The 26494-nt window shown below is 50.5% G+C and overlaps 1 protein-coding gene across 2 annotated transcripts in view; it reads left to right on the top strand.

Annotated features, from left to right (window-relative positions):
- Positions 1 to 25426, top strand: part of FAM167A (family with sequence similarity 167 member A) — a 43835-nt gene extending 18409 nt beyond the window's left edge. Inside the window, exons 2-5 of one of the 2 annotated variants that reach the window (XM_025394271.1) lie at positions 2257 to 2473; positions 3294 to 3444; positions 4054 to 4832; positions 24648 to 25426. In XM_025394271.1, the coding sequence (XP_025250056.1) occupies positions 4452 to 4832; positions 24648 to 24911 (645 nt within the window). In that variant the 5' untranslated portion in view covers positions 2257 to 2473; positions 3294 to 3444; positions 4054 to 4451 and the 3' untranslated portion in view covers positions 24912 to 25426. Of the gene's footprint in view, positions 1 to 2256; positions 2474 to 3293; positions 3445 to 3494; positions 3717 to 4053; positions 4833 to 24647 lie in introns of those variants that run through there. The other variant, XM_025394270.1, reaches the window with a different exon arrangement.
- Positions 25427 to 26494: the final 1068 nt, after the last annotated feature.

Here is a 26494-nt window from a genome sequence, read left to right on the forward strand (position 1 = left end):
TGTGCCTAGTGGGAGGGAAGAAACCCCTTTCGGCTTCTTCAGGCACCAGGACACCCAGGGGGACAGTGCTCCCCAGACACTGACGACCAGGAAAACACATGCTGACTCAGCAGCTCCTCACGGCCTGGCTGTGCTGGGGGCAGTCCCGTTCCTGCCATCTACAGGTGACCATGTGCTCTAAAATGGTGACTCCCTCACTCAGGCCTCTCCACGTTGCACACACGCTATTCAGGTGGGTACAGCTCTCTACAGTTTAAAGAGAGCTTTCACATACAAGGTTCTATAGATCCTCAGCCATTCCACAGATTAAGAAACTGAGGCCACGAGGAGAGGACTGAGCCCGGATGCTCGGCTTGTCAGCAGTGCTGGGACCAGAAACCAGGCTTTTGGGGCCTGGCCTTGGTCTGCCATGCAAAGAGCACATGGTGGAGTCTCCCCCACACCCCGAGCTGTGGTCGGGGCATTTACAATGTGAGCAGAGAGGGAAGGGAGTGGGCATGGAATGGTTTCAGTAAGTGGAGCTGTTCTCCCTTCTGTGGCAGAACAGACTCCACTACGTTTTGAGACCTGAAAATCTGGGGGAGGTGGGATCAACTGACTTCATGTCGTTTGGTGTCCAGGGAAGGATGTGAGGGTGCAGGGATTGGCTCCGGCCACCCAGCAGGTCCGAGAGCGACAGGGCGACTGCTCAGTGCAGTTGGAGGGGCATGATCTGTGATGTGACGGTGACATAACTCTGATTGGTTACGTCGTCTTAATTTTAAACAGCGTGACTAGGGCTACATGACTGTGTCTAGGGCTTCCTGTAGACCAGGCAGTGTGCTGAGAGCTCCCATTTGTAACCTTATTAAATCCCCTGAATAACCTCCGAGGTAGATGTTAGTATCGCCAAAACTGGCCTCAAGGTCGTGGGCAGCAGTACAGGGCCCCTCGCGTGGGTTCACGCTCTGCTGTCACTGTCTTGAAATTCTTAGAACTTTTTAAACAAGGAGCTCCGCATCTTCATTTCACACGGAGCCTTGCAAATTATGTAGTCATTCCGGTTGTTCTCATTTCTCAGAAGAGGACACAGAGGCCCAGAGTGGTCATGAAGCAATGTGCCAATGTCACAAAGCCAATGGCTGCCCTGGAGCTCTAACCCCAGAGCCCACTCGCTCTGGAGTAGAAAGAGGCTGAGACAGAGTCAAATGACCGTGCCCAGGTCCAGCTGCTGGCACCTGCCTGTGACCAGGGGGTGAGGCGCTTCAGCTGCCCTAGCCTCGATTTCTCCTTGGTGAAATGGGGTGATCTCACCTGCCTCTGGGGGCTACTTTGGGGCTCACATGGGCCGATGTGCACACCAGGTTTTCTGCACCTCACTAAGCTCAGCAGATCTGAGGACTAGCTGGTCGCAGTTCACAGGGGCTGCCACCCCTGCCACCAGATAGTCCTGACATGGTCTCTGCAGGCCTTCACCTGAGGTCAGGATTTCCAGACCAGCCTGGCCAACATGGTGAAACCTTGTCTGTACTAAAAATACAAAAAGTTAGCTGGGCATGGTGGTGGCTGCCTGTAACCCCAGCTACTTGGGAGGCTGAGGCAGGAGAATCGCTTGAACCCAAGAGGCGGAGGTTGCAGTGAGCCAAGATCATGCCATTGCACTCCAACCTGGGTGACAAGAGTGAAAACTCCGTCTCAAAAACAAAACAAAACAAAACAAAAACAAAAACAAACAAACAAGACCGAAATCAATGATTGAAGTAAATTCCCTGCAATACAGTTACAGACTTGTAGCAGTTTCCTACCCAAGAGGAGCCCCTCACCCAGCAGCGGTCGCAGCAGTGGGACGCCCTGGTGGGGGAGGGGTGGGCCACCATGGCTCCTCATCCATGTTATCTGCTCACAGAACTCAGGGCGGGAGGGTGCTGCTCATCCGCCTGCAGTTGAATCCTCTCCAGGAAGCTTTGATGGATCTAATCAGAGCCCCCCTGCCAAGGAGAAGGAAGCCCTGTAGGTGCAGCTGCCCCAGACACGCTCAAAACAGATCCTGGCACCTCAGCAAAGAGGCAGACGGCGCCTGGGAGGGGCCTCAGAAAGCAGCTGATAAGTCTTTAGATTTGGACAGATTCTGACCGTGAAACTGCACAGAAGACTCCCATGAGTACATTTCGCGTTTGCAGACTTAGCGTGCTAAGTCTTCAGAGAGTGCCTGTGAATTTTAGTTCTGCCAATCTGCTAGAGCATAGGAGGTTGGTATTTATCACCCCCATTTTACAGATGAAGAAAATGAGGCTTAGCAAGCCTGACAAGACCTAGAGCTAGGCCATCCGATCCCAAGTCTAGTGTCTGCATCTGGAGACAGTGGTTCTCCACCTGGCTGCACACTCAGACCACCCGGGGAGCAGAACACTGCTGTCTGAGTCCCGTCTCAGACCAACTGAACCAGAATCCAGCTCCTCAGGGGGATTCTCACTTGCTCCAAGCAGACCTGGAGGTGAGAGCGGGTTTCTCTGCTTACCAGTTGGGGTGGACTATTCCTTCTCATTCTCCATGGGTACCCCTCGCCAGGGCAGGCTCATAGCATAGGGTGGCAGAGGTTGGGCAGCAGGAAGTCCTCCAGTCACATCCCCACTGCAGGCTGGGGCTAAGGAAAAGGTCTGGACTGGAAAGTTCTGCTCTTCCTTCTTGAGTATCTGCATGCCATGTCGGAGAGGAATCCCAGGACACCCCGAGGTGGTCCTGCTCACTGTTCAGCTTCTGCCACCCTCATCTTAATTCTTTTCCCTTCTATCCTCACCTCCCTTCTGCCTAGTTCCCCTCACTCCAAACAAGTAATTATGGCGATGGCTACTCCATTCTTTTTTTTTTGGCCGCGATGTTTTTAGTCATTTACAAGTCAGTAACAATCCCTCTCTCTTTCTCCTTTTTCACCCCAAGGATGGCCTACTCTCCAGGCTGCTGAGAATCTTACTTTTCTTCATTTAAGCTTTATCTTGAACATCCTTCCATATCAATTCATTCTTTTTTATAGCTGCATGTCCCCCAGCACAGATTTTTTTTTTTTTAAACACACCCTGAAAGTCCAGGGCTTACCGCTTGGGTCCAAATCAAATTATCTTCTACTCTGATTCACCCATCTCTGCTGCCTGCCCCATGGACCTCGGGCTACGGAGTCTGGAGGCTGTGGTCTCTTCTTACTGGGAGTTAGGTTTCCACCCTATGTCCGATGTTAACGTAGGAGCCTTGGCTTATGCCTCCTCTCTGGAGATGAGGAGGCCAAACCAGATCCCGTAGCTGAAGTCCTTACCAAACAGGTGCTGCCATGCGGGCACTTAGGTGAGCACAAGAAGCCTCGTTCTAGAACAGTGAGTCCCAGCCTGCTCACTTAGCCATCCAGCCCAGATGCCACCGCCTTCTTCCCTCCACAGCTGCAGGTTTATTTGCTTCCGTCTCTGAAGAGGTGAGGTAAGGTGTTGTTCTTGGAGGAAGAAGCTAGGAGTGTGGAGTAAGACCTGGATGTAGAAACTGCTGCTGGAGGACAGGGGCTGTGGTGGGTGGAGGTGGTGAGGGGCAGTGGCACCTGGATGGAGCAGACACACCTGAGCCTGCATGGGGTGTGGTTGCCCTGCTGGCTGGCACTGAGGACCCTCCGGCAGTTGCCACATAGAAGAGAGACCTGTGCCCTCGGATTCAGACAGCCTGAGCTTGTCCCCCCAGTTTCTTGCTGGGAGATCTCTGTGAGTCATTTAACTTCGAGGAGATGTGGGTTCCTCGTGTGTGAAATGGGAATAAAAACAAATCCCTGCAGACTTGCTGGGGGCATTAAATGAGAGAGTAGAGGCGGAGTCGTTTTTATAAATGGTAAAAACACTGTACAATTTATCAGTTGGTCATTAACTTCTGTGCATTGAATTAAGGCATTGAAATGACCTCACTTCCATTTCAGACTAGCCATGAGAAGTACAGTCACTAGTTCACTCTGAGCCTCAGTTTCCCCTCCTGTGGAGTGGACGTGCCTGCCTCTGAGTGGCAGGGCAGGGATTGGGACTGATGCGGTTCTCATCCCTCCCACAGGGTCTCCAGCCACCTGCCCTTCCCGAGAGGAGAGAGCTCTGGGCCTTCTTCCTGCCAGTCTGGTCTTCGAGTGCCTTCAGGACAGATAGACCTTGGCACAGGCTGTCCCGAGATTCCTGCGATGCCTGTCTGTTCCTGCCTTCTGTGGAGCATGGCACCCACAGGATTCCAGGACGGATCGTAGACCTGAGCCTCCAGGAGGGTGCCCTGTGCTGCTCACTGCACAGTCCCTCTCAGCTCCCCTGCCACCCAGCCTCCAAGGCCGGCTCCCATCCCGGAAATGCCCTCGGGCACCTGGATGAGGCCATCCCAGACCGGGACCCAACTGTGCCACCCACCAACCCTCCCCCTGTGCCCCCCGCCCGCTCGCATGTCCTGCTGCCAGGGCAGACTGTAGAATGTCTGTGCCCCAGATCCACGTGGAAGAAGTGGGTGCACAAGAGGGGGCAGGAGCAGCCGCTCCACCCGATGACCACCTCCGGAGCCTGAAGGCCCTCACCGAGAAACTGAGGCTGGAGACCCGCAGGCCCTCCTACCTGGAATGGCAGGCCAGGCTGGAGGAGCAGACCTGGCCCTTCCCGAGGCCGGCTGCGGAGCCACAGGCGAGCTTGGAGGAGGGCGAGCATGGGGGACAGGAGCCCTTGCTCCCGCTGAGAGAACCCGGGCAGCACGCCCCTCCTGCCAGGAGTGCCAGCCAGGGCACCACACCCCTGTCCACTGGCAAGCTGGAAGGCTTTCAGAGCATCGATGAAGCTATAGCCTGGCTCAGGAAGGAACTGGTGAGTGGCGGCCCCCGAGAATCCCCAGAAAAGAGAAGATGCCACTGTCTCTCTGTCTCTGTGTCTCTCTCTCTCCGTCTGTCTATGTCTGTCTCCCCACCCCCACCATGTATTTATTCTCCTCTCTCTACCCACCAAGTGCACATCTGTAATGTTCCCAGGAGTTGTGTATGTGGTTGGGGGGACCCAGGTGTCATCAGCCCCTAATTGCAGACACTAATGGAGGAAGCAGGTGTTTTCTGGGAGAACGTGAACCCATGTTAAGGTGTCCCCCTCTCCCCCCAACACTGCTCCCAGTACTGGAGTCTCAAACACTTCTCCCTGGACTGTGAAGGGGGCTCCTGGGGTGTGACTGCCCCTCCCTCTGCGCTGGAACCTCCCCACCCTGCTGTCCACCCCAGCTGCCTGCCACTCCGGGGACCACCCATTCTGCAGGTGGGCGGCCTCTCCCTGTGCTGGGCGCTGGCTGGGTGGCTCCATGAGGCACAGTGGCTGGGGTGTGGCTGTGCAGGGCACTTCTGTAAGGAGCTGGCTCGGCGTGGAATGTGCTCCAGTGGTAAGGAGAGCCTGCGGGATGGGTCCTGCCTGGGGAGAAGCTCGGTGAGGAGGCTCAGAGGAGGAGTTGGCTCAGAAGTCAGGGCGGGCCCGGTGCGAGCGAAAGGCACATTGTGTTTGAGCTGGGACCGCAGCAGTCACTTTCCTGCCCATAGGCAAAGCAGATTCCCAATAGGAGCATCTTTTGTGCATGGTGACTCAGCCTGAGAACAGGGTGGGGGTGCAGAGCTGGGTGCCCTGTCCCCTCCCACCCCTTAGGGGAGAATCACCTATGTCTGGCATGACAGCCTCTCAGCAGCACCAGACATGAAGCTAACCCTCCCCCAGCTCTCAAGCCCTGCCTCATCCCGTCCCCTGAGGCCCAGGTGACACCTGCGAGTCAGGCCACTCTGGCCACAGGTGAGCCGGCCATCAGGGGCAGCTGCCTTCCAGAGCCGGCAGTGGCTTCCAGAGCCTTCCAGAGCCTGCAGGGTAGGCTGAGGCCTGCTTGGTTTGTTTTGCAGAATCCTGAAAACTAAATCCCCATGAGACCTGGAATGCCTCAGGGGCTGAGAAAATTCACTGGGTTTGGAGTGGGGCGGGGCTCAGGGACACAGGGATCTGACTGATTAATTGGAAACCTGTTTGGGTTTTAACACTTGATGCCTAGAGTGCTTCTCAGAATACACCATTCTGTTATGTCCGTCTCTAGTAATGAGATGATGCACATGCTGTCGGCTTCGGAGAAGATGAGGCACCTGTGGATTTGAGCCACATCTCTGGGGTGCTCTGTCACCCCCGGTGCTCTTGGTGGGGGGTATAAGAAGTGAGGGGAGATGGACAGTGCCCCAGGACAGACCGCTCACAGCCCCCAGCTGCTCTTTGAATGGCTGAGGCTAACCCGCTTTGATTTGCTTTCTTAAGGAGGAACAAAAAACATTCCTGTTCATCAAAGATACAATTCGTTGGTTTCAAGTTCATTTGAGATTTTATTGTTTGTGGGAGCTGAGGCTTTTACTTTTTAAGGAAGTTAGCATTCCGCATAGCACCCAGTAGGATGGAGCTTCCTAGAACTTGTCCTGCTCATCATCCTTTAGTCCCCTCATTCTGGCTGTGTATTAGAACCACCTGGGGAGCTTTTAGGACTCCCAGAGCCTAGGCCACACTGAAGACCAATCCAGTGAATGTCTGGGGGTAATAACCACACATTTGATTTTTAAAGCTCCTGCGTGCTTCTAATGTGCAGCCTGGGCCTTGAATCTACAAGTCATGCTCACATCTCCTGCCAGGCCTGTGAGCCAAGCAGCATGAGGTGCCCTGCCCAGTGTGCCCGCCAAGCGTGGAGGGTGGCCTAGGGTGAGGCGCAACCATGGGTGATGTGTAGAGCCAGTCTCCATAGGCCAACAGCAGAGCAGAAATTATCAGGACTAATCTGACTACCAAAGACTGTCATACATAGGGTAAAGGGAATATTAGCATTATTAAAAATGCTTTATATTTGCACTGTTTCCACTCCTCTAGCCACTTCCCTGTGCCACCAAGGGTGCGTCCTGTGTGCCAAGCAGTTTGCAGGCATTACTCACCTCTTCTAATTGTCAGATGACCTTCCCGACACCCCTACTTTTCCAGAAGAGGAAACAGGTTCAGAGAAGAATGCAGTCATACATACGTGAGAAAGTTGAAATTTAAACCCTGGCCCATTTGGTCGCATTGCTATTGTTCTGCTCAGCCACCATATGACATGGCATCCTCCACAGGCAATCGATTTTACTGTTTGATTCCTAAAATGTAAATCACAAAAATGTCAGCAGGCAACAGAATGCATGGGGGCAGGGGCAGAGAGAGAAACAGGATTGAATGAGTTCCAGCCTCATTCTGTGATCTCCGATTCTTACAACAAAACTGTGTGATTGCCCTCACTGTTTCCATTTTATGGATGAATAAACTGAGGCCCACAGAAGTCAGGTGACTTCCTTAGGATGACATGATGAGTGAGCAACAGAGCTGGGGCTGGAACTCATACAGAGTAGAGAGCGATGGGGAGAGAGGTAGCAGGTGAGGCTCGTGAGGTCGTCCAACACAGAAGGTTCCATTGAGCATGCGCAAAGAGCAGCGACCAAGGAGATGCTCCAGAAACCATACTGGTTGCAGGATAGAGAATCTCTCGGAGCATTGACTCCCAAACTCTAACGTGCCTGTAGGTCACTGGGGCTCTTATGCAGATGAAGATTCTGGTCCCTTTGGTTGGGAACGGAGCCTGTGCTTTCAAATTTCCAACAAGCTCTAAGTTGAAACTATTCTGCTAATGCCTGGGCCACACTTAGAGTATCAGGGAATGAAAGGAGGGCAAGACCAGGGCCAGGGGATCAATAACGAACCTCAGAGGACAGACCCAGGGATCCCCAAAAGGGAGCTCTCTGAGCCCTGTCTCTGTCATAGCTGCCCATGTGGCTTGGGGCTCCATCGGTGAATGGGCCTCAGTGAACGAACTCACAGCATCGCACTCTGAGTGGTCCAAGAACCACACTCGTTCAGAAGATTGCAACTCTGAGGCCCAAAGCAGACGAGACACAGACTGGCAGACCAGACACAGACTGGCAGGCAGGCAGACTGGACGTGCAGTTCCGCCTGCTGCCAGGATTAGACAGCAACTTGCAAAACCCTTTGATTGGATTGAAAACTGAGAGTTCAACGTTTGAGAACAAACACATTCTGCTCTATTTAAGTCTCAGTCAAAACGTTAAGCTTAATGCCATGGTTTCCCTCATTCATCGTCTTCACTCATTGAAGGCACCTTTAAAAATTAACCTGCTCTTTAACTCAGAAAAAGTGATTTGCATAACCTTTTTTGTTGTATTTTAAGCCCAGAAGCAGGTTTTCTCTACGCCTGGGCAAGCCCTTCCTACAGATTTGTTAGGCTCAAGGGCAAATGTGTTGTTTGTTCTCATGTGGCCAAGGAAATCGATTGGAAATCTGCAATTCCCTTAGTCGTGTGGATATTTTCCATAACTCAATGGGAGTTTTGACCACAGGAGAAGGCAGACTCTAACCTGTCCTCTGACCACCTAGCAGCTCTCCCAGGAGGCAGTGGTCAATGTCACCCCATCCAGAGGCAGGCAGTGCTGGGTCTGGAAGCATCATCTTAGTCTGCTCCCGCCTCCTGCAAGACCAGCTAAAAGGCAGAATGACTCCCTGACCGTGGCTGATTTCTGAGGCTGGGAAGGATCCTAACAGCTCTCAGGGGTCAGCTCTCCCTCTCAGCTTTCAAGGAAATGACTGTCACTCCTGACGCCCCCCAGGGACCGGCAAGTAGATCAGATTTTCCTTCAGGCTAATGTGTTCGGGATACAAGGCTGGTGGAGATCCCCCAAGCCTCTTAGAGTGACTCCCAGCTAAGACGGCCTGACCTTGGGCTCCCTGGGCAGAGTTGGAGATGTGTGGCTCTCTGGCTGTGGCAGGCAGGCCTGCGGCCACCTGACTCCTCCAGGCAAGGCCCAGTCTCTCCGCTTCTGGGACACTGGCTCAAGGGAGTTGCCATTGTGCAGCTGCAGTTCTAGGCTGCTCAGGTCACCAGAAGGTCACAGCCCCCAGCTTTCACCTTCCAGGCAGCCAAGTAGCCTGGTTGGGAGTTGGGGGAGGGCATTGCTTCAGGAAGCAGGGGAGCTAGAAAGAGCATGACCTGGAGCTGTGGGATTTTCTCCTCTCTAGCTGAGTCGGGAATTCAGAGCATTCGCACACGCCTCTGCCCGGGCTTGGGTCCATCAGCCAACTCCCTGGGATGGAGCCCTGGGCACTCAGCACAGGGGAGCAGGGACCCTCCTTTCTGTTTTCTCTCTTCAGTCACACCCACAAGTTCCCCTTGCCAACCTGGAAGACAGAGAAAAAGGGCAATCAAGTCTTCTGCGTGGTTTATGCAGTGCCAGAACAAAGACCAAAACATTCTGGCTTCCTGATGGGCAGTTTGCAGTGAGAAGCCCTGGGCGCCAACTGATATTTTTCTTTGAGTTTCACACAGGTGTGTGATCCCTGCAGACATCCTGCTCCTGCCGCCCCCCCTCCCCTGGCACCAAGAAGGTGTTTATGGTTGTTAGAAAAAGGGAGGAGAACCTTGACAAGTTTTCATCCCTTAGGGCCTGTCACTTAGGTCACAGGAGGCCTGTGACCTAAACTCAGCTGGCCCCCCTGTGGCCACCGCTTGGCTTCGAGGGGGCCGCCCTTTCCCTGTTAACCCTCTGTTGCCCGTGCTGCGTGCTTGGTATGCAAAAGAGTGGTATGTCCAGGGACAGCCCTCTGAGGCTGGTGTCATCCATGTGTGCTAAGCAGTATGGCCAAATGGCAGGTCATACTCACCAAGCATCTTTTGATGGGAAATGGGCGATGCAGCCAGGTTGATACCCCCCACCTAGGGAGACTTCTATATACACTATCCTTCGTGAAGGCTTGGAAGTATTTGCTATTCCCGTCTTACAGAGGAAAGACTGAGGCTCAGAAAGGTTATAGAACTGGGGGACAGAAAGTTTAAAGTGACTTGGCCAAGGTCATATGCAAGGATGTGGCTAAGCCACGACACAGACACACATCACTTGGCTCTGGATCCAGATCTCTTTCCTTTGTTCTAGGCACATCAGATGTCCAAGTCAGGAGGCCCTGAGCTGCCAGAAAGCCTGTGCTTCAACCCTTCAGAATAGGATACTTGCAAAAGGTCACACAGGAGGTTGCTAGCAATGCCTGGTAACCATTTAGCAGGGGCTGGGCAGCTGTACTGTTTCAGGATGAAGATAGCAAGTTGCTCAGAGCCATCAGCAAGGCACTGGCTGAGCGGGGATTTGGTTCACAAGAGAATTTCTAGTCCCAGCCTCTATTCACCCAAGGCTCAGTCTTCTCTGCATAGCCCGGGGCTTTCAGCCTGTCTGGCAGCAGCCCTGCAGGAGGAAGATTCCTGTTCTTTTCATCTGGGCAGATGTGGCCTTTCGGGAGTTACTAAAGAATTTATAAACAAAAGAACCAGCAAAGGAAATACACCATAACTTGATGATCGTTATTTCTGAGTGGTAATATTATTCTTTTGACGTTTCTATAGTTTTCAAAATTCCTAAAGTAGGAATATATCATGTATCATCACGGGGAAAAGAGAATATTAAAAGAGCAAAGAAACAAAAGTGCTAGCGCCAGGCTCTTCTCTCCCTTGCCAATGTCCTCGGTGTGCATTCTTCACCTTGTACTCTACAGATTTTTTTTAAGGCATAGAATCTCCTAGAATTAAAAAAATAAGGACTTCAGTCTCCCAACATTCCTGTTGGATGTGAGAGCTGATGAGGCGGGACTGCTGGCCAGGGAGCTGCAGCTGACCCCAACTGGGAGGTCCTGCCCGCTCTCCCTTTCCTGGCTGTCTTGCAGGGTCAAGGAGAAGGGAGTTGGAGGATCCCCACAGCAGCACCTCACTGGGATAGCAGCTCAATAGCACTGCAATAGCGATCCCGGGGCTGTGAGAGGCAGGCGGGAGTCTTTTCATCCAGCCCCATGTCCATTCAGCAGCCGCCTGGCTTCCACACTGGGGTGGGGTGAGGCCAAGGTGGATGGGTCAGGGTTCCTGTCTTTGTGGAGTTTCCCTTCCAAGGAGAAGACAGGCACATAAACACAGCGGCACAGTGTGACAAAAGTTTTAATAGAGACGCAGTAAGTTGAGTTCTGAGATGATCTGGTGAGCTGAGGGCCGTGCTGAGTGGATGATGAAATTAACCAAAGGGAAATATGCAAATTCCTCAACTTGCTCGGCAGCCATATCCATGCCTGTCCATGTAATTGCATTAAGTTTCTTATTTCCCATTCACGTTTCTTCTATAATAATATACCCAATTCCTCTGATGGGCACCCTCCCCATTATAACAGCACACCACGATATGGGGTAGGGACTACGGGGTGAGGCAATCAGAGCGTTTGCTAAAAGTGCAGATCCCTCCCAGCCCTCCATGGAAATTCAGATTCCATAAACCTGGGGAGGTGTTGAGGTTTTAACAAGTACCTGCAAGTGATTCTCATGCAACTGGCTCATTAACTGGTCAAGAGTGCTGTTGAAAAAGCATACTATTTGTAATTAGATTCAACTTCAAGTCAGATTCTACCATATCCTAGTTGTGTGACTTTAGGTAAACCAATTAACCAAGACTTCTTGGTTTTGTGGTTGTAAAATGAGGATAATAAATCCCTACCTGGCAGCTCTTTGAGCAGGGAGGAGGGGAATGAGCAGCATTAGGGTACTGAGCAGTTGCTGGGGCCCTGGGATGGTTGGATGCTGTGTTACACAGGTTTATACACACGCCTCACATCATTCAATAGCCACAGCAATCTTTCTGGGTAGGCACGATTACTATCCCCATTTCACAGATGAGAAAACTGAGGTTAAAAATCTTGCCCAAGATCAACCAGCAGATCAGGAATTTGAACTCAGATCTGCCTGACCTCAAAGCCCTGCAGTGGGTCTGGATCCACCCACAATGTTGTAGGAAACTGTGAGGCCCCTGGCAGCTGAAGCCCAAAGCATGTTCTTCCCAAGAAAACAGGTACCCGAGTAATGGAGTATGAAGTGACTTTAGAGAACAAAACAGCCTCAAAACTAGCCTGGAGGGTGGGGCAGAAAATAGATTTGCTTCACTTCCCTTTAGAGGTGCAGGCAGGAATCTATAGCAACTGCAGGTGCCTGGGAGCCCTAATTACTCCCACAGGGCCCCACTCCAGCAGTTCATGTCCTGCCCTCAGTTCTCCCTCCCTCGAGGTCAGCAGCCTGCTGACACCTTCCTCGCTGGTTCTCGCTCAGCATCAGATGTGAAGCTTCCGCTACATCTGTTTCCAAACCAGGGGATAGAGAACCTGAGAAAAGCCTAGAAATCCCACCAACTGCGCCCCAGGGTCTTCTGAGGGCTCTCAGGTGACCCCAGGGCACTTAGGCCCTCTGTTTCCATAGGACAGTTGGCACCTTGGCTAAAGCTTCCAGTTTCATGTGATGAAGCTCCAGTTCCTGCCTGCAGATAGGGGAGGTCTTCCCGCAGGTGAAGTTGAGAAGGCCACGCAGGGGAGCTCCTGTCAGAGCAAGAAGGCAGCCCCTGCTAGGGATGTCTTCTCTCCCTCCACTGACTGGCCCAGAGACCCCCAGCAGCGCGGCCGAGCGCACAGAGGTGAGGGGGCCAGGCCTTCCTGCAGGTCTTGCCAGGGTCCCACCAGGAACAGCCATACCTGGGCCGTGCTCACAGCCTGGCGGGAGCAGCAGTCCTGGGACTGGCTGCTTGGCCTCACGGGGGAGGAGTGGCTCTCCAGAGGAGTGGCAGGGAAGTTGAGGAAGGCCTTGGTCCCTAGTGGCGGGTCTGTCCCTCCTCATGTGCAAGCTAAGGACACCCCTGAGCAGGAGGGTACCTCCCGTATCTCCAGTCTGAAGTGCTTTGGCATTACTGACCCTCTGACGTTGGCAACACTTGGTGATAGAGATGATAACACAGCCCTACCCAACCCCGGAACATGCTTGGTGACGTGCGACGGGCAGTACAGTCGTCAGAGATAAGGGAGCACTCAGTAAAGGCAGGTGAAGCTTGGGCTGGGGACCGCGCTGAGCCAGGCCGTGAGTAGCAAAAAAGGTTCCCGCAGGGACCCCACAGCCAGGAGGTGGGGCGAGCGCCACGTGGGAAGTGAAAACGTAATTGAATGGTTTGCTGTGTGGTTCTGTGTATGAAAACGGGATACAGTGGAACTAGTAATTCTGGAACTCAATGTCCTCTTCTAAATGTGTGTATATGGGCTTCTTTGATTCTCATAAGTGATCAGTAGTGTGCCCATTTAATTATTGTCAATTATTATCAATAAGTGGGTACTATTATGCTCATTTAGCAGATGAGGAAACTGAGACTTAAGTGTGGCATGGCTCGCCCAGGATGGCGTCACCAGCGAGTTGTGGAGAAGGACTTTGAACCAGGGGCTGCTCCTCTGTCCTTTCTACTGGCTGCCTCTCCATAGGCCTGGGGGCAGCGGGAGATCCCAGAGGGTAGCGGTCAGCCCGGGTAGCAGAGGGAGGAGTGATTTATCTAGGACTGTCCCAGCCATGGAGACAGGTACTGGGTAATGGAGTGTGGAAAATCAAGACTTGGCTCTGGGGAAATTTAAGTAATGGAATGATTCATTGATTCATTCATCTAACAAATGGCTTTTGAGCACCAGAGCAGGCCCCAGGCACTGTGGTGGCCCCTGGAAAACACAGTCTCTGTCTCTGGTGTTTTGTCATCTAGTGGGAGACACATGATAAAAAATGAAACCGATGCCCACACATAGGTGCCATGTGGAGGCTGCGTGGAGGGGCAGTGGCAGGAGGCGCCCATGGGGCTGTCATCCCCTCTGCAGGGAGGGGGACAAAGGCTGAGCTGGTCCTGAAGGGTGACAGGTGGAGAAGGGACCACAGAGGAGGGGACAGAGCCCAGTGTGGCTGCCCTGCGGGGGCAAGGGCATCAGGGTGGGAGAGAGGAAGCTGGAGAGGTCAAGGGAACAGGAGGGTCCCATGATACCTTGAAAGGTTTGAAGAAGCGAGGAGACCTGCCCATCAGCCTCTTGAGTGGAGACAGATTGAGCGAGGGGGAGGCAGGCAGAGAGGAGTCCCAGATGCTGGGAGCTGAGGTGCAGGGGACCCAGGTGCAGGGGTGGGTGCCAGTGACACTGATCTGGGCCTATCATCACCCAGCCAGCAGCAGTCACATCTCTCCTGCTCTCTCTCGGGCACATAATGCCTTTCTTGGGTGTACGGCTTCCAGAACCCCCTCACTTCCAAGATGCAATCTGATGGGAGGGGAGGGAGGTGATCACCATCCTGTCTCTGTGAAGGGCACATGCCGCCTGTCCAGAGTCCCTCATGTCATCAGAGGCTGCACTAGGCCTGGAACCCAGAGCCCCTAGCGGCAGATCACGGGCTCTTCAGAATGCACCACTGTCCTTCCCAAAGGCCAGCCTCACCCCGGAAGGTGTAGTTTGGCGCACACCTTCCAAGTTTGAAAAATCAAAGGCCTCATCACAGGGATAGAGCTTGGCTCTTGCTGTGGAGTCCTCGACAGGGCCCGAAGAGCCTCCTGCTCTCTGCCCAGCTCTGGGGCTGCAGTCTCTCCCTCCCAGTAGACTCATGATTCCCCAGGGGGCACAGGAGCCCCCGGCAGGGAGGATCCCTGGAGGACTGGCTCAGATGGAGTCATCTTGCTGTCTCCTTCCTGCATGCTGAGTCAGCCCAGTGACAGGAGCCATTGCACCTGTCCCCCTCCCACCCACAGCCCCTGGCCAGGGGCCCGAAAGAGAACCCAGGACCAGCCGGGCTCAGAGTCCCCGCCCTGCAGGCCCCAGGCTGCACAGCGTGCGTGCGGCCTCCACTCGCCAGGAGAGTCAGCTCCAGCTCCCTCCCGCTGGGCTACAGCCTCCCAGAATAGAGACCTCTGTGAAACAAGCTCCAGCCTTCCCCTGGAAATCAATTCACAAGACCAGCCTGGTTCCTAGGGGTGTTTGCGTTTCTTTCTTCACATTTCCCTGGAACCTCCGGTTGCCCTTCAGCGGCGCACTTGAAGGGCACTCCTGCTTTCTTTCCTGCCAGCGTTAATCTGGCTCTTTCTCAGGGACCAAACCTGACATCATGTAATACAATTTTACCCAGACTTCTAAGTGGATTCTCCTACACAACACTGATGAAAATAATAAGGCAGACCTGCAGGTGAAGTTAAATAAGATAAGGAAAGTGATTACACAAATTGTTTCCAGGGTTCAAGAACTGTAAGTCTCATTCCCAAATCGTGGGACAGTGGAACATGTTCTGGGCCTGCACATACAGCTGGCAAAAACAGCCTGGATTTAACACGCAGCCTCTTTTCAGCATGCATCAGAGACTAATTATAGCTATTAGGCTGGGATAGGAGAGATAAGAGCCCGAGACAAGGGACCAGACAAAATGCCCTTCGCCACCTTGGGTTTCTGTCTGCTGCCCACTTCTGGGCTAATTACCATGCTGTCCAGGACAGCACTCTCTCGCCTCTGGCTGGCCCCTGTGCACTGGGATTTCTCTCAAGCCAGCTTTAAAGATGCATCCAGAAATCTCTGCCCCAAACATGCTTTCAGATTTGCTGCCATCACAGCCCTTATTTCACCAAACTAAAAGAACAGAGGGTTCCATAAGCCAAAGTGCACACAGCCACATTCTTCAGAGAATGGAAGCATTAGATGGCAGAAGAAAGGCAAATTATTAATAGGGCTTCAGGTAAGACTTTTGTTGGAAAGGGGAGGATCTGTCTGGCGGTCTGTGCACTGCCTTTATTTTAGGAAGCAGAAACCGTGGTAGGTTAAAGGTAATGCCTTCATAGAGTTGCTCCTTGTGCTCCCAATGGTCTGACGATTACATGTCTTTTTTTATTTTTTATTTATTTTATTTATCATACTTTAAGTTCTGGATTACATGTGCAGAACGTGCAGGTTTGTTACATAGGTATACACATGCCATGGTGGTTTGTTGCATCCATCAACCCGTCACCTACATTAGGTATTTCTCCTAATGCTATCCCTCCCCTAGCCCCCTACCCTCCAACAGGCCCTGGTGTGTGATGTTCCCCTCCCTGTGTCCATATGTTCTTGTTGCTCAACTCCCACTTATGAGTGAGAACATGCGGTGTTTGGTTTTCTGATCTTGTGATAGTTGGTTGAGAATGATGGTTTCCAGCTTCATCCAAGTCCCTGCAAAGGACATGAACTCATCCTTTTTTTTATGGCTGCATAGTATTCCATGGTGTATATATGTGCCACATTTTTTTAATCCAGTCTATCATTGATGGACATTTGGGTTGGTTCCAAGTCTTTGCTATTGTGAATAGTGCCACAATGAACATACGTATGCATGTGTCTTTATCATAGAATGATTTATAATCCTTTGGGTATATGCCCAGTAATGGGATTGCAGGGTCAAATGGTATTGCCAGTTCTAGATCCTTGAGGAATCACCATACTGTCTTCTACAATGATTGAACTAATTTGCACTCCCAATAGTGTAAAAGCGTTCCTATTTCTCCACATCCTCTCCAGCGTCTGTTTCCTGACTTTTTAATGATCGCCATTCTAACTGGTGTGAGGTGGTATCTCCTTGTGGTTTTGATTTGCATTTCTCTAATGGCCAGTGATGATGAGCATTTTTCATGTGTCCATTGGCTGCATAAATGTCTTCTTTTGAGAAGTGTCTGCTCATATCGTTTGCCCTTTTTTTGATGGGGTTGTTTGTTTTTTTCTTGTAAATTTGTTTAAGTTCTTTGTAGATTCTGGATATTAGCCCTTTGTCAGATGGAAAATTGCAAAAATGTTCTCCCATTCTGTAGGTTGCCTCTTCGCTCTGATGATAGTACATGTCCTTTTTTAAAATTTTAATTCCTAAAATCTTTGGGTGGTTTTAGACCCATAGACATCAGTCCCTGGGATCAGAGAAAGTATTCGAGCAGATTTCATTGGCGACTAAGAATAAAAGTATTTGCTTCCCTTGAATATGAAGAAATCACTCAGTGTTTTAGACCAAGCAAGTGAACACAGATCAGCCAGGGGATGTTGAGTAAGGATGCAAATTCCACTCAAATGTTGCCTTTCCCAAATGCATATCCTACAGTACAGCCTTTGCCAGGGACAGCATGAAACCTACACTGGGAGTTGAGTCACCCCAGCCAGCATCTCGGGCCTTTGGCAAACAACAAAGTACTCTTTTTTTTTTTTTTTTTTTTTGCCAATTGGTCCAATACCCTCCTTCTATGGCCTCCATCTCCAGTAACCCCACAGAGAGGCCCTTCTACCTCCCAGACTACTCTTCAGGGTCTCGTCAGCTTCCAGTGCCACTCAGGCTAGAGACAGCACCACTGAGACCACCCTCCAACTGTCCAGGCTGGGCCCCCATTCCCCAGCGCCTGCAGCCACGCTTGCTACAGGCAGGCTGACCAGCCATCTCTGTTTGCTCAGGACTAAGGAGGTTCCCTGGATGCAGGACTCTCAGTGCTAGAGCCAGGTAGGTCCTGGGCAAACTGAGTTGAACTGATCACTCTAAATTTGCAGACTCTACTGTTGTTTTTTAAAATGGTGGTAAACTATGCATAATATAACATGTACCATTTTAACAGTTTTATACGTACAGTTCACTAAGTATATTCACACTGCTGTGCAGCCGTCACCACCATCCATCTCCAGAACTTCATCCTCCCAAATGGAAACTCTGTGCTCACTAAACACTAACTCCCCATCCCCTCTCCCTAGCCCCTGGCACCACTGTCCTGCTTTCCATCACTATGCATCGGACCACACTAGGAACCTCTTCTAAGTGGAATCCTACGGTATTTGGCCTTTAGTGTCTGGCTGATTCACTTAGCATAATGTCCTCAAGCTTCATCCATATTACAGCACGTGCCAGATTGTCTTCCTTTTCAAGGCTGAATAATATTCCACTTTACAGATAGACCACATTGCGTGGATCCATTCATCCGTGGAGGGCACTGGGTTGGTTCTGCCTATTCACGATTGTGAACATGGATGTACAAATGCTGGTTCTAGCTTTTGCCTTCTTTTGTTTGGGGTGTGTACCTGCAGTGGCATTGCCAGGTCATATGGTAATTCTGTTTAACTTTCCAGGACCCGCCATGCTGTTTCCCACACCTTTCCTACGGCTTTTTTTATTCCACCCAGCTCCAAGGTAGGAGTCAGCTCTTCTGACTCCCCAGGAAAATCCCCAGGTCCAGAGAGACCCCCCAGCAAACCACTGGCTTGATGCATTAGACTTTAATATGACCTGAATGTCCTCAGCTGACCTTCCCCTTGCGTTTTTCCTCTCTGGGCCCTTCTTCCAGGGCCTCCTTGCCCGTCTCCTCCAGCCCCCTTGCCATACCCTCCCCTCACCAAGTAAAGCTTGGAAGTAAGGAAATCTCTGTCCTCTTCCAGAGCCATTTAATTACTGTGTTTAGTGACTTAATCCTGCCCTCAGGGCTTTGCCTTCTACCTTGAGAAACAACTGGCTCGCTTGCTCTCTCTTTTTTAATTGGTCTTTAAAATGTTTTCAAAAAGACTTTATTGAGATAAACTTTACATACCATACAATTCACCCGTTTGAAGTGTGCAATTCAGTGGTTTTTCGTGTTTTCAGAGTTGTGCAACCATCATCACATATAATTTTAGAACATTTCAACACTTCACCCAGGTGCGGTGGCTCACATCTTAATGAGCATTCTTGTCTGCCTCAAAAAAACCGAACATCTGTAGCACAGATCACAAGCACAGCTGTTTCAAAGGGGCCACGTGTGGCTGCCGCCCGTCACTTCTTCCAACCCTGGTGGGGACACCCTGTCACCACAGTGCTCTGACAGCCCCCGACCAATGACATCTCTTCCCTTTCAACAAGTTCTGTGCCCTAATTATGGGGTTGCTGGGATTACAGGCTGCATCTCTGAGAATTCAGCAAGTGCTTTTGTTCTCAGACAGACACCAGGCCACGCTGGGAGCGGGGACTGGAAATCGGCACATCCTACGGTAGAGCCTTTGCCAGGGACGGCATGAAACCCACACTGAGAGTTGAGCCACCTTGGCCAGCTTCTCAGGCTCTTTAATGAGGGCTTAAAACTGGGAGGTCCTCGCCGGGTTCCATGTTCTGTGCCGTGGCCTGGAGAGAAAGGACTTAAGTGATGGAGCACCTCTTCCTTTGATTTGGCCAGCATGGTACATATTTTCTGGCATGCTATTTGTTGTCGAATTTCATTCTCATTGTCCTTGGAAGAGGTGAGAAGAGGCCTTATCTCTTTTCTACAGATGAGGACACAGAAGTTCCAGGTGGCAGTGAGTAAGGAGTGGAGCTCAGCTTGAACCTGGGTTCTAACCCAGGGCTGTGGATGTTCCCTTTCTGCCAGCCCTGGGCCCAGCTCACCCTCTGAGCAGACAGGAGCCCGGGAGAGTCCTCCCGCTCTGGGTGCTGACGGGCCCAAGTGTGGTCCAGATGCCACCATTCATAGGCTGGCTGGCCCTGAGCAGTTCCTTAACTTCACTGAGACAGTTTCCTTGTCTGTAAGACAGACTGAAATCATACCTGCCATCTAGAGTTGTGGGAAAACGCGATGGAACAATCTGTGTCGAACGTGTGCGGCCACAGCCAGGGCTGTGTTGTCATCCCCGCCTCCAAGGGGCCCCTTGGCAGAGCTTGAAGGGAAAACAGGAGGAGGGACTCCAGCCCCGGCTCAGACCTGCTCTCCTGAACTGGCACAGCCCTCTGTGCCTTCCCTGGCAACCGCCATCCTCCCGACTAACTCCACACAGGACCAGCAAAGACATATGTTCATTGCAAATCTCTAAAAAGATTAATTTATAAAAAGCTTCTTAGTCATCAGAAACCAGAGGGCGTTATGCTAAGCGAAATAAGCCAGTCATAAAGGATGAATACCGTGTGATTCTACTTCTGTGAGGTTCTTAGAGTAGTCATATTTATACAGACGGAAAGTAGAAGGGTGGGTGCCAGGGGCTGGAGGAGGGGGATGGGGAGTTAGTGTTTGATGGGTGCAGTTTCTGTTTGGAAAGATGAAAAGAGCTCTGGAGATGGATGGAGGTTGCGCAATAACGTGAATGTACTTAATCGCCACCAAGCTGTACACTTAAAAATGGTTAAGATGATAACTTCTATGTTGTATGGATTTTATCACAACTAGAAAAAAATTCTGGAAACAAATTAAGCCTCTTAGTCCTGCACACTTTGCTCAGATTTCTTCAGAGGCTGTGGGAACTCGTGTGGATTTGGTTCAATTACAGCACAGTGACCTCTTAATCGGGGCTCAAGTTAGTGTTTAAGGTGCAAAGTCACCTTTGCAAAATGCCTGTGTGGCCCAGGGATCAGCCAAGCGTGGGCCCAGCACAGCCAGAGCTCCCGCAGCCCGGAAACAAACCCTGTTCTTTGGGGCAGGAGAGGGATTTGTTGATTTGTGTGTAGAGGTCCCAACACAGTGTATATTGTGAGCATCTAAATGTTAGAACCCACAGTGCATCCTAGCGAGATGCTCACGCTATGAGACGCCCTTAGAACCAAAGCCCACTGAGGAAGTTGTGATTCCCAGCCCCCTCCTCATGTTGTCTCAGGGCCCAAGCAGGGAGACTGGCTGGAATCGCCATCCCTATTGAAGCTGCAGCTTGCTTTCTCTTTTCACCCTTACGCAGAATTGAATGCATCTGCACAGCAGGGGCGTGCAAGGCAACGCCATCCAGGCGGCCTTTGTCCAGTCCATGGAAACTGACACAGGCCTTACCGTCAGCCCTTTTTCTAGCTGCCTCTGATGGGTCTTAAAGCCTAGATTGTTCTCTGACCTTTGACCAGACCTGTCAGCCACAGAAAAACAGCCCCTTCCTCCCTGCTGCCCCACAGAGATGTGTCCACCACAGCCTGCGTCTCACAGTCTTAGACACCTGGCCACACCCCAAATTCCCCGACTTTAAAGGATCTTTTCACACCAGAGATGCAATTCCTGGGGCTCAAATCTAAGGCACAGGGTTCCTAGTTTTTCAAAAAGATCTATTGTCAAATTACAGAACACTCCAAAGAGAAGTGACAGATGACTGTATTTAGGCAATGGGTGTTTGCAGACAGTATCTTTCAGGCAGGTTTGACCCCCATCTCCTTCAGAAGGGTTTAGGTAGCACCTAGCTCAGTTCCAGGCTCAGTTAGGGACACCATAAAAAAAAATGACCAGCCACCCTATCATCATTAATTGGTGCTATTCTAGATCAATAGAATTTAATTGGCAGTAAATTTGAGTTTATTCAATCCTTGAGGTCCAAGGATTGAAAAGTAAACTAGGCCGGGCGCGGTGGCTCAAGCCTGTAATCCCAGCACTTTGGGAGGCCGAGGCGGGTGGATCACGAGGTCAGAAGATCGAGACTATCCTGGCTAACATGGTGAAACCCCGTCTCTACTAAAAATACAAAAAACTAGCCGGGCGTGGTGGCAGGCGCCTGTAGTCTCAGCTACTTGGGAGGCTGAGGCGGGAGAATGGCGTGAACCCGGGAGGCGGAGCTTGCAGTGAGCCGAGATCATGCCACTGCACTCCTGCCTGGGAGCACAGCGAGACTCCGTCTCAAAAAAAAAAAAAAAAAAAAAGTAAACTAATGAATGTGGCTATGAACTTTAATCCCAATTTTGCCATCAGATACCTTGCTGACTCCCAAGTAAGACTTTCTATCTTGATTTTTCTCATATCTGAAAACAGGAGAAAAGAGATCTGTACAAGTGCATAAAAAATGAGAGAAAGAGAAAAAAAGAACATAGAGATGCTCGCTGGCAAGGTCACTTCATTTTTCTACCCTGCAATGTGCTCTATTATAAACCTAACAGGGAGAAAGTGAGAACATTGCCTTCATTTGCATAACTGCAGGGCATCTCAGGGCTCATTTTTCTAAATCGGTTTGGCTCCAGGCACTAGGTAAATGGCACTGCCGAGCACGTCGAGCACGTCCCAGAAATACTAAAACAATAACCACTTACAAGTACAGACAGAGGAAATAGTGAGAAGGATTCAGATCTCGAGTCAAGTAGGAGCAGTTGGCAACCTGTCTCAGTGACAGAGTGTTCTTACAGAAGGTGCTCTGCACTAAGCCAGTCCCTTTGTACCATGTCACAACTGAGAAGCCAGCCCTCTGAGCTCCAGCTAGCATCCTGACTGGTAAAATACCGACCCAGACTGTCCTGCTGGTACCTCAGGAGTGGCTGTGAGGCCCATCAGGCTTAAACATGTGGATGGTGTGAGAGGGAAATACATCTCAGGACTCCAAAATCACTAAGCCAAAGGGAAAAGTCACACTGGGAGCTGCATCAGGCAAAGCTGCCTCCCATTTTATTTCTAAATAAGATAGCTGCAAAGATAAAACCTACATACCTCCCTCACAAATGACCCACAAGGAACTTACCTGTTGGGCCCCCAGATCTGTACCCTAAAGCAGTTCTGTTGAATTTCACCCTGGCAAAGGAAATTGACAGCTGATCTTCTCAGGTGTGAGACAAAGGCCAGAACTCGGTCATCCCTCTGCTCACCTGAGACGAATGAATATCTGATTGCTTCACGTGCCCTGTGTTTATGTTATCTTCTATAAAAATGCAGATTCAGTGAGCCAGACAAAGGCATAAGTGACTTTTTCTCTACTCTAAACACAGGTAAATTGTGTATTCGGTGGATCAAAGACTGATCAACCAAAGGCTGATCAAAGACCCAAAAGGATGCAATCGTTTGTCTCTTATCTACCTACACCTTTAAAAAATTTATTCCTCTTCCCCCAATATTCACTCCTTCCCCTTTAAATATTAAGGCCCTCTAAATCATCTTTGAGGAAAGTTATAGACCTGCCTCCCAGGCATGCGTCCTTAACCTTGGCAAAATAAACTTTCTAAATTGTTGATACCTGTCTCAGACACTTTTGGTTTACAGTGGGTTTGGGAAACTGGGAGTGTGAAGCCAAGTGAGAAATTATTATCACATCTCTTTGTTAACAGAAAAAACTGTAAAAAAGAGGTCTATTCTGAGCCAATATAAGTGACCAGGGGCCAGGGAACAGTCTCATGAGGTCCTGAGAAAGCTTGCCCTAGGTGGTCCAGTTACAGTTTGCTTTTACACATTTTAGAGAGACAGGAGTTACAAGCAAAGACATAAATCAATACACAGAAGGTATACATTGGTTCAGCCTAAACAGGTGGGATATCTTGAAGGTGCTTGGAGGGTGGGGGTGCTTACAGGTCTTAAGTAGAGTCAAAGATATTTTTATTGGCAGTTGATTGAAAGAGTTAAGTTTTGTCTAAAGACTTGAAGTCCGTAGAAAGAAATGCTTAAGACAAAGGAGGGTTGTGGAGGCCAAGGTTCTTGTTATGTAGATGAAGCCTCCAGGTAGAAGCCTTTAGAGAAAATAGATGGTCAAAGTCTCTTTTCAGACCTTAAAATTGCCAAACTCTTATTTAATCTCTCCTAGATCTTAGAAAGGCCTAGAAAGGGAAGGCCTGATTGTATTAGTGGAAATGCTCTACAGATGTAAATATCTCCCACAAGAGATGGCTTTGCAGGGCCGTTTCAAAATATGTCAAAGAAATATATTTTGGGGTAAAATATTTATATATTCTTCAGGGTTTGCTATCTGTTATGTGATGCTATACCAGAGGCAGGAATTTGGTACCTTATTGCCACAAAGAGTCTGTTTTGTCAGTCTTATGAGCTCTGTTTCAATGTTAATGCCGATCTGCTGTGCCTAAACTCCAAAAGCAAGGTGGGTATAACAAAGCATGTCTGAACTCCATCCCATCACGGCTGGGAAATCAGTTTTCAGGTTTCTCTGGGGTCCTCTTGATTAAGAGGGGGCTTGTTCAGTCAGTTGGGGGGCTTAGGATTTTATTTTTTGTTTACACATCAGTAGGAAACATCAAGTCAGTGAAAATATTAGGAACCTTCTATAACATCACTAAGCACTCAGCTGGCTCCATACACCATACTGCAGCTCGTCCTTGAGCAGCAGCAGAACTTAATTGTCAGTCATTTGGGTTCTGGAGTCCAGCCGTCCAGTTTCCTCAGCCCAGCTCAGCTGTGGATGAACTTTGTGAGCTGACGCAGCTAATTCCCTGGCTGTGCCTCTGCGTCCTCCTCTATAAGCTGTGGGTGATGATGGTGACGTCACTTCACAGGTTGTAGTGATGGTTAACTGTTGCATGTTAATAGACCCAAAGGGCTTAGAACTGTTTCATAATACAACATATTTCATAATAAAACTGTTTCATAATAAAACATCCAGTACCTAGGAACCAATTTTTGTTTGGCTGTTTCAAAGCTTTACTAAGAAATATTTCAGGCATTCTAAAATGTTTAAAGAGTAATGTAACAACATGACACTCCCCAGCGTAAGAAAGAAAACATGGCCATCACAGCCCTATGCTTTCCTTTATACTCTTCATCTGAATGCAACTCTAAACAATGAGAAGGCACTGGAAGTATCCTCAAGCCAGGACTAATATGCATGTCTTTCAGAAAGATTTAGATATAGCAACTAGCCTAGCACAAAGTATTGTTTTGCAAGTACACCTTCATTTGTCACCTTGCTTTCTGTGTCTTTTCACCTCCCTGAGCAGGGAAAGTGCTCGTATTTCTAGACGGACCAATTAATGATCTAAGACATTAGTCAGGGCCCTGCTAACCAGTCTGTGCCTGTCAGGGACTCTGGAGCCACTCTCTGCTGACCCTGCCTGCTCCCCCTCCCTTCCAGACAGAGATGCGGCTGCAGGACCAGCAGCTGGCCAGACAGCTCATGCGCCTGCGCAGCGACATCAACAAGCTGAAAATCGAGCACACCTGCCGCCTCCACAGGAGGATGCTCAACGACGCCACCTACGAGCTGGAGGAGCGGGACGAGCTGGCCGACCTCTTCTGCGACTCCCCTCTTGCCTCCTCCTTCAGCCTCTCCACTCCACTCAAGCTTATTGGTGTGACCAAGATGAACATCAACTCTCGGAGGTTCTCTCTCTGCTGAGGAGCCCTCAGACTGGGCAGAGGGGCTGGAGCGGAGGGCTTGGGCTGGAGGGTGTTGGAGGAAGCTGAGGCCAAGTTACTCCAGTGGGTCTCCCAGAGGCAGGGGTCCCTGGGACTGGCGACTCAAGGGCCCCAGGACCTATTCAGTGGTGCTCTCCCAGGGGCCCTGCGTGTGGGTGCCAGTGTCTCTGTGACTGGCTCTTGCTTAATACCCAAAGAGCTCTGCAGAAGGGCCGCTCCAACCAGATGTTAAATGAGACCTGGCTTCCCACCATAATCCATCCCTCCATGGTCACGTTCCTGTTTCCTGGGATCACTGGTGCTATGAACTGGGATTCCCAAAGGGAGGCGACCCCACAAAGCTGTCGTTCTTGCAGAAGGCTCTCCCGCAAGGGCCTTGGGGAAATTAGATGTGTCACATGTGCCTGCCTCACGTGCTGTTGCTGTCCTCTAAGTATCGTCTCAAATTCACCCTAAGTACATGACTCAGCAACATTGACAGGGACCTACTAGGAAAGGAAAATCGAAAGGCATGACAAATGGGCACTTGGAGATGCAGCCCCAATGGCTGGCAGCCAGTCTCTGGTGAGCCTGAGGCCCAGGCTGCTGTCAGTCTCCCACCCTGGCACTACGAGGCTGTGTAAATTGTAAATTCTGGCGTGTGCTGGGACATGTGATGGGGGCACTAGCGTAGCTTGGGTGCAACAAGCACAGATGTCCCCGTTGTCTCCCCTGGCCACATGCATCTCCAAAGAGCCTCTTCACTGCCACCCACACCCCAGGGTGACAGCCTAGGAGACCACTGGTGACTGAACCAGGCAGGTCCTGAATGCATTTCCCATAACTGAATTCTCCTGGAGGGGCGTGACCGGCGCCTCCTGGTGGATTCTGGTGGTGTCACCTTACTGCCCTCTCCAGAAAGACAATCGAGGGAGCCCAGAGGCCCATCCTGAGCCTCCTTTTAGATTTTGTGCCTGACCTAAACAACTAGTTTTCATCCAATAAGACTGTTACTGATGTGTTGTTCACTTGTTAATAACTGAGTTTTGTCCAAGCCACTTGTGTAGGTCAACTACAGTGTGTAGGATTTGATTTTAAGAGTTTATCCCTCACAACAGGCTTAAGGATCAGCAAGTTAAGACACCAGCAGGTTAGGGAGGTCAACCTGGGGTCATACCTCGGCCAGACTGGTAGAATCCTAAGATCAGAAGTGTTTCTGACCTTTGATGTCATCTAGTCGAGTCCTCTCATTAGTAAAGGAGCAAAGTGAAACCTGGGGGAGGAGGACTTCCCTCAGGTTGCACAGCTGTTTAGGCTGTAGAATATTGATGTGAAACCATTGTTGATAATGCCTAGTAGATCACATGTCAATGAACTTGAACCCCAAAGATGGTCTTGATGCTTTGCCAAACCCGCACACTGCCAACCTTCTCTACTCTCCACCTCAGCCCCCACCACATCTCCCAGAGTATTGCAATTCAGAACATTTGGGTCAATGTGGAGCCAGGCATGGACAGTGGCCCCACAGGGCATGTGTCACTAATCACTGTCCCATGGTCTACGCACAGCGTCTGGCTGCTCTGT

Source organism: Theropithecus gelada, chromosome 8, assembly GCF_003255815.1.
Source record: "Theropithecus gelada isolate Dixy chromosome 8, Tgel_1.0, whole genome shotgun sequence".
NCBI lineage: Eukaryota > Metazoa > Chordata > Mammalia > Primates > Cercopithecidae > Theropithecus > Theropithecus gelada.